This window comes from Neopelma chrysocephalum, unplaced genomic scaffold (assembly GCF_003984885.1).
Source record: "Neopelma chrysocephalum unplaced genomic scaffold, ASM398488v2 Primary Assembly neopelma1_26, whole genome shotgun sequence".
NCBI lineage: Eukaryota > Metazoa > Chordata > Aves > Passeriformes > Pipridae > Neopelma > Neopelma chrysocephalum.
In genome coordinates, this window is record NW_020897695.1 from 23,674,183 (window position 1) to 23,689,906 (window position 15,724).

Below are 15,724 nucleotides of genomic sequence, written 5' to 3' on the forward strand. Positions count from 1 at the left end.
CCCTAACTCTCCTGCCTTTGTCTGCCTCTGCATTGCCTTGCCTTCCCTATAAAGGAATAAGAAAAAGAAAAGGAACTAAAAGAATAGTTTATATGTATAAATAATGCCTTTCTTTTTATAGTAGAACAATATTCTGATACCAAACAAACACTTTAGGTCTTAAACAACATTTACCAAACTAAAAAACATTTACAAAATATTTACAAAACTAAGAGTTTGTTCAGTTCAGAAAAGCAGATTTTATTTTAAACAGCAGCACATACAGAAAACATTTTCAAAATATACATATATCATAAACTTCCTGTGATTTATAAATTGTTACAATTATAACTGGAACCAGGTAGAGTTTCTGCATCATAGCCTTCCTATGAATTGGATGCTTACATGTGTCATTGGTATAGTCATGCAATAACTACTAGTAGCTCATGGAAAAAAACCCACTGTTTATTTACTATCTCCTCTAGTCAGGTACCTGACTATTTTAAATACAGAAATGTTATTTTTAATAAGTGTGGCAAATCATGAACTTTAGGGAAATACTATATGCACATAATATACAAATTTGAGTGATTGTATACATCTCTGCAGCATTTTGTTAAGGAAAGAAGACAACTTTTCCTAAAACTTTTCCCTTTATTAAGACACAGAACAAAGATTAAAATAATCAAAAGTTGCTTACATTTCTATATGTTTAAAAATACCATCACGTTACCATTTTTCTTGTGTTTCACCACAGCTTAACAAGTGCCAGAATTTACTACATATAAATATCCTAACCCATCCACCATTTATTAATTCACTATAGAAATATTTTCTACATAAGTCTATCTGCTTAAAATACTACTTCAATATAACACTTTAATAGGGAAAAAAACCCCACATCATCAGAAGATTCAGCTTGCAGATAATTTTCAATGCACTAAAACACGTAATGAAGCTGCTTAAATTATGGCAAATAACTTTGTTTTCTCATCGGGGGTGTGTGTTGTGTTTGAACAACATGTGCAAACAGATTAAGAATAAATGGTGATCACTTCACGTCCACTGCCTCGGACTAGGAGAACTCTATCCAGACCTTCTGTCAGAACTTCCAGAAACTCCATGTCTGCAATATCATTAGGTCAAGGAATTTATTCAGGAGAGAAACAAAATAGCCAGTAATCTCTCAAAAAGTCTGACATACAATGCAAAAATTGAGTTCGACATTTAATCAAGGAGTTTTTTTCTCTGTCACCTTTTACTGTCCCGTTACCTAGTTGTTCAAATGGAAGTGAGGCCTAACTTGGGACAAATTCCTGGTTCTGCCCTACCTACCCATAGGAAAGATATAAATAAGAGATTTTAAAATGAGTCCAAAATTGAGAAATGCTTTATATCCATAAAAAACCCGCACCACTATCAATACTTTTTTAAACTTTGTGGAATCAAAGGTAATTTTCTTAAAGGCAAACTTATGTTTACCATGGTTATTAATGGTTACCCCAACAGGTAGACAGGAAATGGCACAATCACAAAAATCAAATTCAAGAAACATGGAATCAATACAGCAGTGGATACAGTTTTCATCCCCTTTTCTGTTTTTAGGAGGTCCAGGCATATTCAGGAGAACTAGCTGAGCATGCTGTGATTTATTGAGCACTACTCCATTGAGCTTCACAGCAGTGTGCATTCTTCTCACATTTGACTGATTTCTAGCATGTGAAGAAATATTTTTAGGCATTGTTATAATACTTACATATTTGAATTATACACTACTTATTTGAATTTATAAGTTTAATCTATAAGCACATAAAATAAACAATTTTCATGGACACCAGTATTTGTACACATTCAAAATAAATGAGAAAATGCAATAATTTGAAAAGAACATTTAACTCTGAAATTCAAAGAGTTCTAAGCAGATTGCCAAAATGCACAGATTTTCCAGTTGTCAGTTATCTTTTAACAAGATGAATCAAAACCTTGTTTTCAACAGAAGTTCAGTCAGATAACACTGAGAATCCAGTTTATTGACTTACACAAAAAAGTAACTGGATTTACACAAGAATTTCCAAACAAGGAAATTACAGGCAAGCAGTGTAAAGATTTATGTTGTACAGTACAAGATTTTACCCATGGTCCTTTGGAAACATTACTAAATTACTATAATCTGGTGAAGAAAATTCAGAAACACCATAGAATTTTGAAAACATTACTCGTTTTTCATGTCATAAGAGTAAGGCAGTAAGGACTGAACTGAAATTGAGCCTCTCCCCTTAAATTATTAATATTAACTAATGTTTTCCTTGTTGCATCTACAACTATAATTGTTGTAAATTTGTGCACAAGAAGAAAAAACTGCCAGGATTTCAAGGATGTCCTTATTTTAGTATTATTTAGTTGTTTTTTGGAACAAAAGAAGTGTCCTTACTGTTCCTGAGAAACTGCTATCTGTGTAAAATTAGTCAAGACTGGAAACACACTACAGTGTGACTAAAATATCCAAATTCTACCTTAGCCCATTTATGCAAAAGATCTGCTGCCCAAAAGTAGATGCTTTACAAACAAAAAATAAAAATTAAAAGGCATTTGGCCTGAAGTTTAGTGGACAATGGAGACCAGCCCTATCAATTCAATTGATTCTCTCCCCTCTGCTACCTCCAATCTTCCCCCCACAAGAAAATGACATTTCTAAAGCTGAGTTTATCAGTCCCTCTTGGGGGATCTTTTATCACAGAGGCCATCTATCCTAAGAACTAACTGTACAAAACCCATATATGGAACAGAAGAATGCTTGAAGCTCCATTTTGCAGAAGCAGAACTGCATCTTGAGAACACCAAAGAACTATGAAGAGAGGCAAGAGTGTGTAACTGAAATGTATAAATATTGAAGTTGAAACACTGTTCAACTAAAACTAAAATGCAGGACGTAAATTTGTGACAGAGGAGGCAAAAATTCAGCACCAAAATAATGGCTCACATTGTGTACAATGTAAACTGAGGCTAACTAACATCAAGCACTGGTAGAACTGAAATCATACATGGTACACAAAGTAAGCTTCCTAAATTTTCATACGAAGCTCAACTTGTTAAACAGAAAAGATTAGGAAAATGCTGAACTCTGAAAAAAAGAAGAGCAGTCAAGTGAGTTCCACTCAAGAGAATTACTATCCCATTTTTGTGTGCTGTCATACCCAATGTATGCCTGAACTTATGTTATTTCTACACCTGCACGGATTGGTAGAAAGCAGGCAATAACTGACTTTTGATGAAAAGTGAAAGTTGCCTTTGTGAACAAATAATTCTTATCATCCAAGTAGTTATATCACAATGGGGAGCTATTTTTCCAGAATAAAAATATATTCACTTTTTAATGTAGTTAATTAGAAAACTAAATATTAAACTGGTGCAGAGGAGTACTGTCAAGTTTTACATTTATATTGAAACTAAACCACATGTTTTGTGACTTACCTTGAATAGAAAGTTGATAATATTTAAGAGAACATTAACAAGTTACAATGATGAATATTTTTTCAGTGATATCTGCTAACTCACAGTATATTAAAGAAGGAACAAAAGAATAAAGGCACTGCAAATTATGAGTTAGAAACATGCATACAACGTACAGGACCACAAGAAGCAAAAACACAGTCTATGCTGCTTAAGTGAAATGAAATTTAGACTTACAGATTTCCCCATTCTCTATGTGAAAGGGAAGCAAATGCATAGAAAAAACAATTGCCATCAGGTACATTTTAAAGTAAACAATACTAATATATTGTACAGGCACACCAACTTTGAACTGTAATTTCTACCCCAACTACACATAGTAGTTTAAAAAAAAAATCTGGAATCTGTGTCTTGCACAATTCTAAAGTAGTGATAGGAAATACTTTTTAGACATTAATGAAAAAAAATCCCTAAGGATTAGAGTATAATGAAACCCAGAACAATGCTTTAGAGAATGAGAAAAATGACTTCTGGAATTTGCAAAAGGCAGACTGTTTCTAAAGAGGTCAAAGCAAATCCACAAAACAACTTAGGATTTTAAGGTGTTGATTTTAAGTATGTTTTCTAACTCTATTTTCTGCAAGTCCTAGATTTAAGATACATTTTCTTTAGATATTAAGATTTCCCCTGACATCCACAGTTTTGGTTTGGTCATGGTCAGAAAATAATTTAGGCTATGCTTCTAAGTGTATTCTTCCAGAAGTCAAAAAAATGTGTGTGCGTGCTTAAAAACACAAGATGAGGAAGCAAACGATGACTTCTTTCTGTCACTGGTTTTGTGTCTACTACATTGGTTTGACACAGGCAATAGCTCTTATCCATTTAAGAAAAAGTCATTCAGGAATATCTAAACAGGAAATACTTAATATAGCAAGACATACATATTTGCACAAGTTTTATAATGCTTTAATTTACAGAACGAGGGTTGAATGTCCATTTAAAAATCACAAACAACCAGCAAACAAACACCCACAAAACCAACCCAAAACACCCCCAACAACCAACCACAAAAACCCTCACAAACCAACAAAAAAGCCACCAAAACCAAAACAATCCACACAATAAAAGACACCCAAAAAACATCCACCCAAAACCATAAGCTAAATATGTTGAAGCTAAATATCTGCTGCTTTGGTACTCCTTCTAGCCCAACAAAACACAGTAAATAAGACAGGGATATATACAGTACTTCGTCACCCACAGGAAGACAGAAAAATATTAAGCATCTTAATATAGATGCTTTCTGGTACAATCCAGAAGTTGAGTTTACAATTTGAAATCTGTCGTTTAAACTTCATTCACTACATTCTTGTGTATGACTCTTTACAGTCACTACTATTCCACCCAAGTTCATGCAATTTTTGTAAGAATGGCATTTAAGTGAAGCGCATAAAGAGATTAATTTTTTATTCAGTTTTAAATAAACCAGAATCTCTTAAAAAACAAACCCCAGAAAACAACAAAAACAGTCAAATAAAAAATCCCACACATTAAAATACACACAATGAAATACAAAACTCCCAACACCATATGTATACTTACGGTTTCATGTTGAAAACATCTTTAAAGCCAGATACATTTGAATCTTTGGTTTTATGCTTTTCAGCTGCAAACTTTTCTTTAGTCCAGGTCATTTGCACTTTTTCTGGCCTAGCAGCAGCCACACTTGCTTCAACTGCTGGAGCAGAGTGCGAGGCAGTATTTCTATCATGGATCAGCTGGGCCTGGTCACAAACCAAATAATCATCCCAAGATTCAGCCAAAAAGAGCATTTGTAAATTACACATTATTAAAATTTTGAAAAGGAATTTCACAGCAGTGGAACAAAAGCTACAGAAAAGTCCACCTTATTTGTGAAACAAATGCAAGAAAGTTTCACTTCAGCATGAAGTGAAACTGCTTGTAAAAATGTACTTATTTGCAGGATTACACCTGACCTGGAAGATTATTTTTGTAACGAACTAAAGCGAGGTTGAATCCCAGATGGTATTTTATTTTATTTACACCAAGGTGTTTGGCCAGTGAAAAACTTGAAAGCCAGTGCTCTCATTGTTCCCCAGGTAAGTTATTTTTTCAGATACTGCTTTAAACATCGTCCATTTTGCATGCCTTTAGCTGAACTATCACATGACTTTATGAACTCAGTATGGGACTTGCTATATTGAAGGCTAGCTATAGATTTATATTATTAGGTTACATTATTTATGCACGCAAGAGCATACTACATAACAAAATCCAATCAATACAACCACAAAGGGACCTTCTCTTCCCTTTTAATAGTAGAAACTCAAATCAACTTCAAGAACTTAATAGTATTCTTCCCACATGCCTATGCACTTCTGTGTTCTCCATTTTCCATCCCCCTTGCTCCTTTTAAGGAAAAAGGGATGAAATATTTAACACATTATTTACTTTCCCTTGTAATACTTTGTCCATAGGCTTCTCTATTTCCATAAAATGCAATAAAAATACAGTACCTTAGACTCTTAAAATTATAAGTGAATTGGTATTTGGGCAGGGAGGATTCTTTCTGCAGTTTGGGGCTTTTTGTTTTGGAGGTGACATTTCTTTTTTCTGTGGTCTTGTTTGTTTGTTTGTTTGTTTGTTTAAGATATTTAACAGTTCTGAAAGCTATTCAGAGACTTGATAAATCATGAGTTGAAGCTCCTGTTCCATTTGGGAATCTCAATTATTCACACTAGACATAGTTATGTCCCTCCACATCTGTGATGATTCAGAAGAATTGATTTCATTCAAGTTAATCAAAAGCATGAATAAAAACCAAACAGATGAGAATACTACTTTTGATCTCTGAACAGCCGTTCCTCTAATGGTTCACAAACTGTAATTGCAGCTGGTTTTAAATGCCTTAGAGCTTCTGTATATTCCCTAAATTATTTCCCTAGTCCCTATCCTTGAGGATTTCCAAATCCTAGAGTTCAATTCTGAGCTTCGTATAAATATCTATTTGTTTTATGGTCTTCCTTTGTCTACAGGTGATTAAATCATGAGTCAAGACCACAAATTAGAAGTTACTGTAAATACAGTTCTATAATGAGAATGAAAAAAGCTAACAAATACATGTCAATACTGTAAATACCATGCAGCAGTATCCAATGAACTAAACTTTCAAAGTAACAACCATAAGATGAGTTCAGTAAAACTATGCTTTTGTGGAAGACAATCTGCCATTTTTAGAAAGACAGTGAAGCCAAGAGAAATTCTGGACCTATAACACATGTTTATAAAAATCCAAAGACAACAAAAGCACATTTTTGTTAGTGCTATTTTGATAACAAATTAAAATACATGAAACACATGTTGTTCTCATACTCCATGAAGAAAGGGAAACACAAAGGTATACAGCACTTCTACAAATTAGGCTACGCATCCATAGATATGAGCAACACTTCAAGTGCACCCTAAAATCATTGATTACATCAGTCCATTTCCTTTCAGAAATCCATGCAGAATGTAGTAATGATATTTATGGGTTAATGATGGCTTGCAAATAAGCATAGAAATCTCCTTAAATGACCTAGAATATCAATACGGTCTCCCAGAAGCTTCAGGACTTCAGTACAGGAACTATAAAGGAAGTCAATAGCTCGTGAAAGCATGAAATATGCTTATTAATGAAACATCCTGCTTCTGGCCCTTAAGAAAAACAGGCACTCTCAGAAACATGCTTTTTTCATGGAAAATATGTGTGAGAAAGATAATGTAGTTCATGTTGCAGGAGCATCATTTGCAGTCAAAAAAAAAACAGGGCAAGATAATGAAATTAGAAAAATAGTAAAATTGAAATTTATGAAGAACTGCTCCATAACAATGAGTCGTTAAATTGTTCATGTGTAGTTCAGTTCGCAATGGTGGCACTTCAAGTGTTGCAATGGGAAAATATGTCTAGTCAGCTTTATGTCCAACTACCTCCTCCTCTTGATAATCATTAGTCAGCAGTGCCTGGGCGTCTTGGACAATAGACAGTGAACTGGAGTAGCTTTTTCTTCTGATTGAGCCTCGAGACTCATCAGTGATGCTCTGAATCTGGGACAAAAAGGTTACCAATGACAAAAAAAAGGTCTACAGAAAAAAAGCAGATGATCGTATTATCTTTCTTTTAAATAGATGAGATATGGTATCACACCTTATGAGGTTCTTTTTTAAATGTTTAGCAGTTAATTATTAAGTCTCTTTACAGACATTTGTGAAAACATGAAGCCAATTGAGTCCAGTCTATATGGGAAGCTCAAATATTCACTTCTTTGTGAGGGTCACATCTCTTCGTATTTGTATATATTCAGATGGTTTTATTTAATTACAGTCAAAAGTATGGAAAAATTTAAGCATGTGAGAAGGCTACTTTCCAACTCTAAAAAACAGTGATTCACAAACTATAACTGTGTTCCTCACCTGCATGCACCCAAATTTTTGCCAATCTTACCTAACAGTACAACCCAACACAATGTGGTGATGGGATGGATAATTACCTTCTCACAGGTCCCACTACCACTGCCTGGCACAAGAGTCCTTACTCAGGATTAGCCAGAGAAAGAAGTCAACAACCACCAGAAAGGGAAGCAAGAAGGTCAGTGAGGCTCTATGTTTTCTTTCATCTTTGTAGTGCTATTGTCAAGTCAAATAAATAAATGTTTGGCAGTTGCACCTAAGTTTGCTTATCTTAAGCTTTGAAGGCACATGTTATATTTACAATTGAACAGAAGCAAATCAACCAAGTTTCTCAAAAAAGAAAACAAAAATCTGATGAGTTCCTGATCCCCAATTCTACACAAAAACCCAGAGGCAAGATCAAATTAATTCTATTTTAAAAAGTGACAGAAGAAGAGAGGGTGAGAGTGATGGCTCAGGGATAAAAGCACACCTATGCCAGAAACAGCAAAAGAACACTGTACAGAAACAAATTCTCCTCTTTGAGAAGGTTTGAACCTCGTTTGAAGGCATAAATATACAACAGTGAGGTTAAAGTGCTAATCTTGGTGGTATAACAGGAAAGCAAATTACACTCACTATACAAAACTGAAATCTCAGGTTATATTTGAATGTCCAAAACCAGATAATAAAAACAAAAGCAATGCTAATTTGAACTAGTGATACTAATGAAATAAATCTTTTGGAGGTCATAAAAAAAACTGGAGGGGATGTCTCAGCTCGTTTAAGAGAAGATGATCAGATTAAGAAAGGGTCTGGCACACTGAGTGCATATACTCAACTCACAGCTCCAGAGGAAGTGATAGCATAACTAAACCACATTTTCTGATGAAAATACAAAAGAACAAGGTAGATTTAGATATCCTAATCAGAAAAACAGATGGATGTGACTTTTATTCTTGGACAAGGCAGTAAGTATGTAGTCAAGATTCTTGGTATTATTAAGGATTCTACTCCAGACCATGAAATAAATTCAATGGTATTTTGAACATCTCAGATTTTACCCTGCCTGATATGAAGGAACAAACAGAAGCTATGATGGCAATGGTTACATGCAGATAAAATGAGTAATAAAGAAAGAAAAATATAGGGAATAGAAACACTATAGAATCACTTGATTAATCACTCTAACTCACTGGAAAAATACTATTGTTCAATAAAGAAACAGTCACACTGAGTAAGCTGGATAGAAAAGTTTGGGGTTTTACTGAAAGAATGTTAGGCAGGCTTAAATTAAGTGAAAACTACCATGACATGGATAAGAAAGAGAATTTACAGCAGGTCATTGCTATAGGAATAATAGGAATCTTTAGCAACCTTAAAAAAAATCCTTTTAAGTGGAAAAATGAATAAAGTGAGAGAAGAAGAAAAATAAAAAGAAAAAGCCCTAAAAAACCAAACTGCTTGGACTTGGAGGATTAAAACCAAAAGGAAAAGCCACAAGAAAAAATATCTAGCTGTTTTACAAATGAGGAGTTAAACAAATAAGAGCTCTCTTATTTGCATCGAAGGGAAATAGTTTTACGTGATGGCAAAGTCAGAGCACTTACTACCTTTTACATCACTAAAAAGCGTTGATAATAATAAAATATTTTTTCAGAATGATAAGGGGGTAGAAGTATAATAAGCCAAAAGAAAAGGACTTAAAAGTTACAAATATTCATGAAAATACTGTTGCATGAAGCTTGTCCCTTCATGCAAAATTGTAAGAATAGAGGAGGTTTGTTGGCCTAATTTTGCCTCCAGAAAGAAATTAGTTGATCCATAAAACATTTAAAATAATGCAGAAACTAAAAAAACAGCGAGATTTGAACAAATTTGTATTGTATTGTATGTATCATATAATATTGTGTGTTTGTACCGCATATGAGGAGTGGCTGAGGAAGCTCAGGTTGTTTAGCCTGGAGAAAAGGAGGCTCAGGAGAGACCTTCTCCCTCTATTCAGCTACTTGGAAGAGGCTGTAGTGAGGTGGGGGTTGGTCTCCTTTCCCAAGTAACAAATGACAGGACAAGGCCTTAAGTTGTGCCAGAGGATGTTTATACTGGACATTAGGAAAAATTTCTTCACAGAAATGGTTATCAAACATTGGAACAGGCTGTCCAGGGTGGTGGTTGAGTTATCATCCCTGGATTTATTTAAACAATGTGTAGATGTGGTTTAGTGGTGGACTTGTCTGTGTTAGGTTAGTGGTTGGACTCAATTTAAAGGTTTTTTTCAGCCTAACTGATTCTATGACTCCAAGACCAAATCTCAATCAAAGCTAATCAGTCCAGTTGCATAATCATGAACCTGAGCTACTGATGTCAAGTTTGGAAATGCTCTGAATATATTCCACACTGATGTTCAAATGTTTTGCTAATTAATACTTGCACTCATCTTGAGGAAAGGAAAACTCTTAAGACCTGTTCAAACAAAGAATTATTTCTTTCCCCATATTACTTTAACCTTGCAAGTGGAACCAGTTGTAGAGAAATACAGAATGCAATTATGAAAAGTTTTGACTAGTTACAAACTGATTAGAAGGCACAGCCAAGAAGTACTACTATCAGACTTTTCATGGAACATCTTGTCAAGCCAAAGTCCCTACCTCCCTTTCCCTTTCGTTCTTTGACAGCTGCATCTGTTTTAGCATCTGAGATCGCTGTTCCATCATAAGTGTCTTCTCATATGTGAATGCAGAAATATCATTTTCAAACTGCAAAAGAAATCGGCATTAGAAACACCAGAAGAAAAGTACTACTTGGAAGAACACCATTAAGACAGTGTACCACATTCATTCAGTCCTGGATGTATTTATGGTATCAGAGTAATACCAAGCAAATAACTGATCAATCAATTCTGCCCTCATTCTTAAGGTTTAATCTTCAATCAGCAATTTCACACAGTAAAATCATATAACAATATGATTGCATTTTTTTCTAAATTTTAGGCACTTGGAACAGACTTTCCACTGTTTTGTTCCAACTAGGCTGCCAAGTGAGAAAGAGTTGACAGCACTTATTTAAACTAAGTCTGCATTGCTGCCACCCGAGCATGTGCGCACACTTGTTTCCTTAAAAACTGTCCAGAGGCACAACAAAATACATTCTCTTTTCATCAGTGAGAAATGTTCACAAATAGAAGCAATTAGGAAGAAATTACGGTATATATTCTCACACTGGCTCAAAACTAAAATACACTGTAAAAATCTCTAGCAGTCACCTGTGTTGCCACTGACTTGTAACATGCCTCTTATCTTTTGGCAGATCCTCAGGATTAAATATTACCCAGATAAGAAAAGAATAAATACTAAGTACTTCCCATACTGTATTTGCTTAAAATCCAACCAAGGCTGAGCCTTTTTATGACATTCTGTTTACATTCTTTCAACTGCACATGCAACAGCATTTAAAGTTTTTGTATTTAGTACTCTAAGCAAAGAACAATAAAATAAATTAAAGGATTTATCTTACTTCCTAGTTTAAAATACTAACTAAATTTTTCATTAGTAATTTTTTTCATAAGTAACTTAACCAATTCTTAAAATTTGCTTTATGGTTGATTAGCATGATAAATCTTTTTGATAGGTTTTGGTCATTCTAGGAACTAGTGGTGGTAGAAGTTTTGAACCAGTTGACTCATCTTTATCCCACTTCAGAATGAGCAAGAATTCCGATGTTATCATGCATCTTACTTTGGACATTATGCTGGTCACCTTTGAGTGCTGGAAATGAAGTCCTTAGTTGCCAAAAAAAGTGGGTCTAGACAGACTTCAGCTTTAGTCCTTTCTCTTTAACAGTTTACGACCCATATTTAAAAGAGGAAAAAAGTTACAAAATTAATTTTGTCACTGACTGACTTGTGAATCTGCAGCTACATGGTTTTGTTGTTCAGTCTTGGCTGAGGCTGGCAATGCCAAAAACTGACTAGGGAATCCTTATTCCAGAGAGATAGTCATACAGCAGTTGGAGACATGGACATATCTCATCCTCTCTCAGGACAGATGCCACGGCTTATTAGATTAAGCACATTCAGCCTTCCACTTCTAAAAATTCAAGCTTTTTCCCTCCGGAATGAACTATCTCTATGGACTAGGCCTCATAAATAAAGTAAACATTAACAAAAATCAAAACAGCTCAATCTCTACTTGACAAACCCATTAAACTCACCACCATATGCACTATCATTGTGACATGGTAAGATGCTTAACTTCTTGTTCTTGGAGGGACTGTAATCTTTCCATTTCTATATTTGGGTTAACATCTCTTCATCTGAAAAAAGCTAAATATTTTCCCAAGCTTAGACCCAGTTGCACCTTAAAAATACGTAGTAACATACCATTTCAACAACTTCCACTTGAGCATTCAGTCTAAGATGATATAAGAACATCTGAAGATCCTTCTTCATTTGAATGCTATTATCATCCATTTGAGCAACAGTGAAGATACGCATTTTACATTTTCTCCAAACCTACAAAAAGATACATTATAACAATCTGCAACACTGATTGCTATCCACGCGTAATTCTAACAAAGTGACGGAGTATTTAATTGGGAATGCTTAGAACCATTCATTGCTAGAAAATTAAATCCCAGCCATTTTCTGCTGTCCTTGCCTTGTGCTGTCGAAGGAGAAAAGGCAGTAACATCAGCATACCACCATCATGAACAATCCACCATACATCTATGTTTCCTTCAGTAAAACGTTCTTGATTTGTTGGAAATAAGTCAATGTTTTTAGCCACCAAAAGTGCTTGCTGAGCTGCTGTTGTTTCTCGTACAGTATCTGCAGGGAAAACAAGACATTTAATCACGAACTTCTAGTTTTCATTCACAGTTTTTGTTTTTGTTTTAAATTCAGAATCTTAAACAGTCCCAGATTATGTTGAAGCAAAAAAGGAATATCCTGGGTGTCTTGGCTCTGGCCACTACAGAGTTAATTTTTGCAGTAGCCAGGAGGGGGTGTGGCTAGAACTCAGAGGGTATTCTATACCACCTCACATCATTGCCAAGGGCAGCGGGGAGTCTCTATCAAGGAGAAAGGGTTCCTTCCAGTTGAGTAAGCATAGTGCTGGTTCTGAGCCAGAGGAAGAGCTTGGGTGGTGCCGGTTCTAAGCAGTAAGGAGGGGGCCAGTAGAACTGGTTCCAAGCTGGAGGGAGTGGATGGGGAGGCGTGGCTGTGATCAGGTTGAGCTCCACAGTGAGCATTTTTGCATGTGAATCACTCTTTCTTTTCTATATTTTTTCGTTATTAATATTCGTTGCTGTTACTGTTGCTGTCCCTATCTCATTGCCATTTCCAGTAAATTGTTCTTTTCTCAACCCATGATCTTCACCTTTTGTGCCTCCAATTCTTCTCTCCAGCCTGCCACAGGGGAGAGGGGGCAAGTGAGTGAGCAAGCAGCAGCATGGTTTGGAGTGTCTCAGTGGGAACACTAAACCGGGGAGTACCATTCCTAAACTACAATTGTCTTTATTTGACATCCAACGTCAGGCACGGAGAGTTGAGATAACAACAGATCTACCCAGAGTGGGTTAGAAACAAATTTGATCCAAGAATTTATTGTATTAGGTACGGAAACACTAGTCACAGTGTTGCTTTGTCTGTTCATGTGGGTGTGGTACCTAGCCCTATATATATCCTCATACGTGCTTCTGGTGATGATATTTTTCAGAGTAGGGAGAGGGATCAGGATTGCTTTGTTGCTATACTATGTGCTATCAGTTTATGACATGATAACATCAAGGGCAATGAGGTCATTTGGGATGTGTATTCAGTGTTGCTCTCCTACTCTTATCTCAGATGCAACCTTTGGGAGTCCATTAATAGTCATACCCAGTCTGTGGGGAGAACAGGGGAGGATGCTCTTCCCCAGCTTTTCACCCCCTTTTCCTCCTTCAGGCCCATTACAACAGCTTTTGAGAATTTTGAATTCCATTTGGATGTTAAGGAAAGCATGTCCTTGTTGCTAAGTTTACCAGGTCTCCTCTGTGCAGTCTACATCATATTCAGAGTCAAGAAAGATTTCTAGGGAGGTTATTCAGAGATCTGCCCCAAGGGTGGATAGCCATGAGTGGCATAGAAGGTGGGAGAAAATGGCCCAGCTTTGGAAGGATTATTCTGCTCCAATGGTTTGGAAGTTCACCCAAGAACAACTACAGGACCCTGATAAAGTGACAGAATATTTGAAAGAAAAACGCTTTGGCAGTTGCAGCAAGGCGCACAGTTATGCACTGTGCTGGGCCCTGACTACTATTTATCTAACAGTGCTCGATACTAGACAGCACTCTCAGGGAGAAGAGGAGGAAAGTAGACCAACCGGCACTGTGGCCACTAAAACTGCAGCTGAGCCAGAGGAACAACATGTTCCAGTAGCAGTCATGCCTATATAGAAGACAAAATCCAAGAAAAAATCAGTTCACTTAGTGACGGATGAAGAGGAAGCAGGGCCCTCACAACAGAAGGAAGAGGCAGAGCCAGAGATAATCACCCAATCCCTGATTCTGGGTGAGTTGTGAGATACATGGAAAGATTTTAGCCACCAGTTGGGGGAGACCCCGATGACCTGGCTGCTCTGATGCTGGGATATTGTGGCTCATGATATAAAACTAGATGGTAGTGAAGCCAAGCAACCGGGATCTCTGTCCTGGGATGTGGACATTGACAAGGGGATTGATAAGAAGACAGAAACTCTCAGCCTCTGGAGGCGACTCCTGTCAAGTGTGAGAGAAAGGTATTCTCTCAAGGATGATCTAGTAGTGCATGCAAGCAGGTGGAATGCCATGAAGCAAGGTATCCAGTACCTGAGAGAATTAGCTGTGCTACAGGTAATCTATAGGGATTCAAATAATGAGCAGTCCCCTGTAGATCCAGATGAGGTCCAGACTACACAACCCCTGTGGTGGAAGTTAATAGACAGCATGCCCTCATCGGATGCCAACTCATTGGCATTGATGTCATGGAAAGAGGGAGAACAAAGAGTGCTTCTGGTGACTACCTGACTCCAGCAATATTAAGCTCATCTTTTTTTCTCCCTACTGACCTGTGCCTCGCCTGTGGAAAGACTGTCCAAGACTGCAGAAAGATTTGAAATATTTAAGCAAGTCTGAGAGGAAATGCCCCGTGCCTCACCAGTACAGAGTCTCTGCTATTGGGAGCAAGCACACCCTGGCTCAAGAGAGAGGCTACGCACCATAAGGTAATCTGTGATTTTACCCGCATAACCACAGAGAAGACATGAGGAAGTGGGATGGAAAACCCACCTCTGCCCTATCAGCACGGGTATGTATGAACAACAACCACCACAGGAAATTCTTCAAGGATAAACACTGGTCCAGTTTCCAGTGGGCAAGTCCTCAGACAGAATAGAAGGGCTGATGTTACTTCTGATCCTCTTGAAGGGACCTCCAGTTCATATTTACAAGAAGTGTGAAATGAGTACTATGACCAGGACTAAAGGGGCCCTGCCTCCAGCCAGGTGGAGGAAAGGAACTGTGTGGATCTGATGGCCTGGCACATCAGACCCACAAGAGTATTTGTAAGGCTTTAGCTAACACTGGTGCACAATGTACCCTGATGCCATCAAGGTATGCAGGGGCAGAATCTATTTCTGGGGTGGCAGAGGGATCCCAACAGCTGACTGTAGTGGAAGCTGAAGGAAGCCTGGGAACAAATGGCATAAACACCCCATTGTGACTGGCCCAGAGGTCCTATGCATCCTTGGCATAGATTACCTCAGGAGATACACTCTCCTATTTCAAGGACCCAAAAGGGCTTTTGGGGTATCTGCTGTGGGGACAGAGGAAA

At 36.9% G+C, this 15,724-nt stretch overlaps 1 protein-coding gene across 5 annotated transcripts in view; it reads right to left on the reverse strand.

The window, feature by feature from the left end:
* Positions 1–219: 219 nt before the first annotated feature.
* The window catches only part of LOC113964086 (solute carrier family 12 member 7-like), a 72,793-nt gene continuing 57,288 nt past the window's right edge, over positions 220–15,724 (reverse strand). For 3 of the 5 annotated variants that reach the window (XM_027675922.1, XM_027675924.1, XM_027675921.1), the window contains 6 exons: positions 12,534–12,703; positions 12,257–12,388; positions 10,527–10,634; positions 5,032–5,213; positions 1,558–1,691; positions 220–1,105 (listed from right to left, as the gene is read on the reverse strand). In XM_027675922.1, the coding sequence (XP_027531723.1) occupies positions 1,014–1,105; positions 1,558–1,691; positions 5,032–5,213; positions 10,527–10,634; positions 12,257–12,388; positions 12,534–12,703 (818 nt within the window). In that variant the 3' untranslated portion in view covers positions 220–1,013. The other 2 variants (XM_027675925.1, XM_027675923.1) reach the window with 2 other exon arrangements.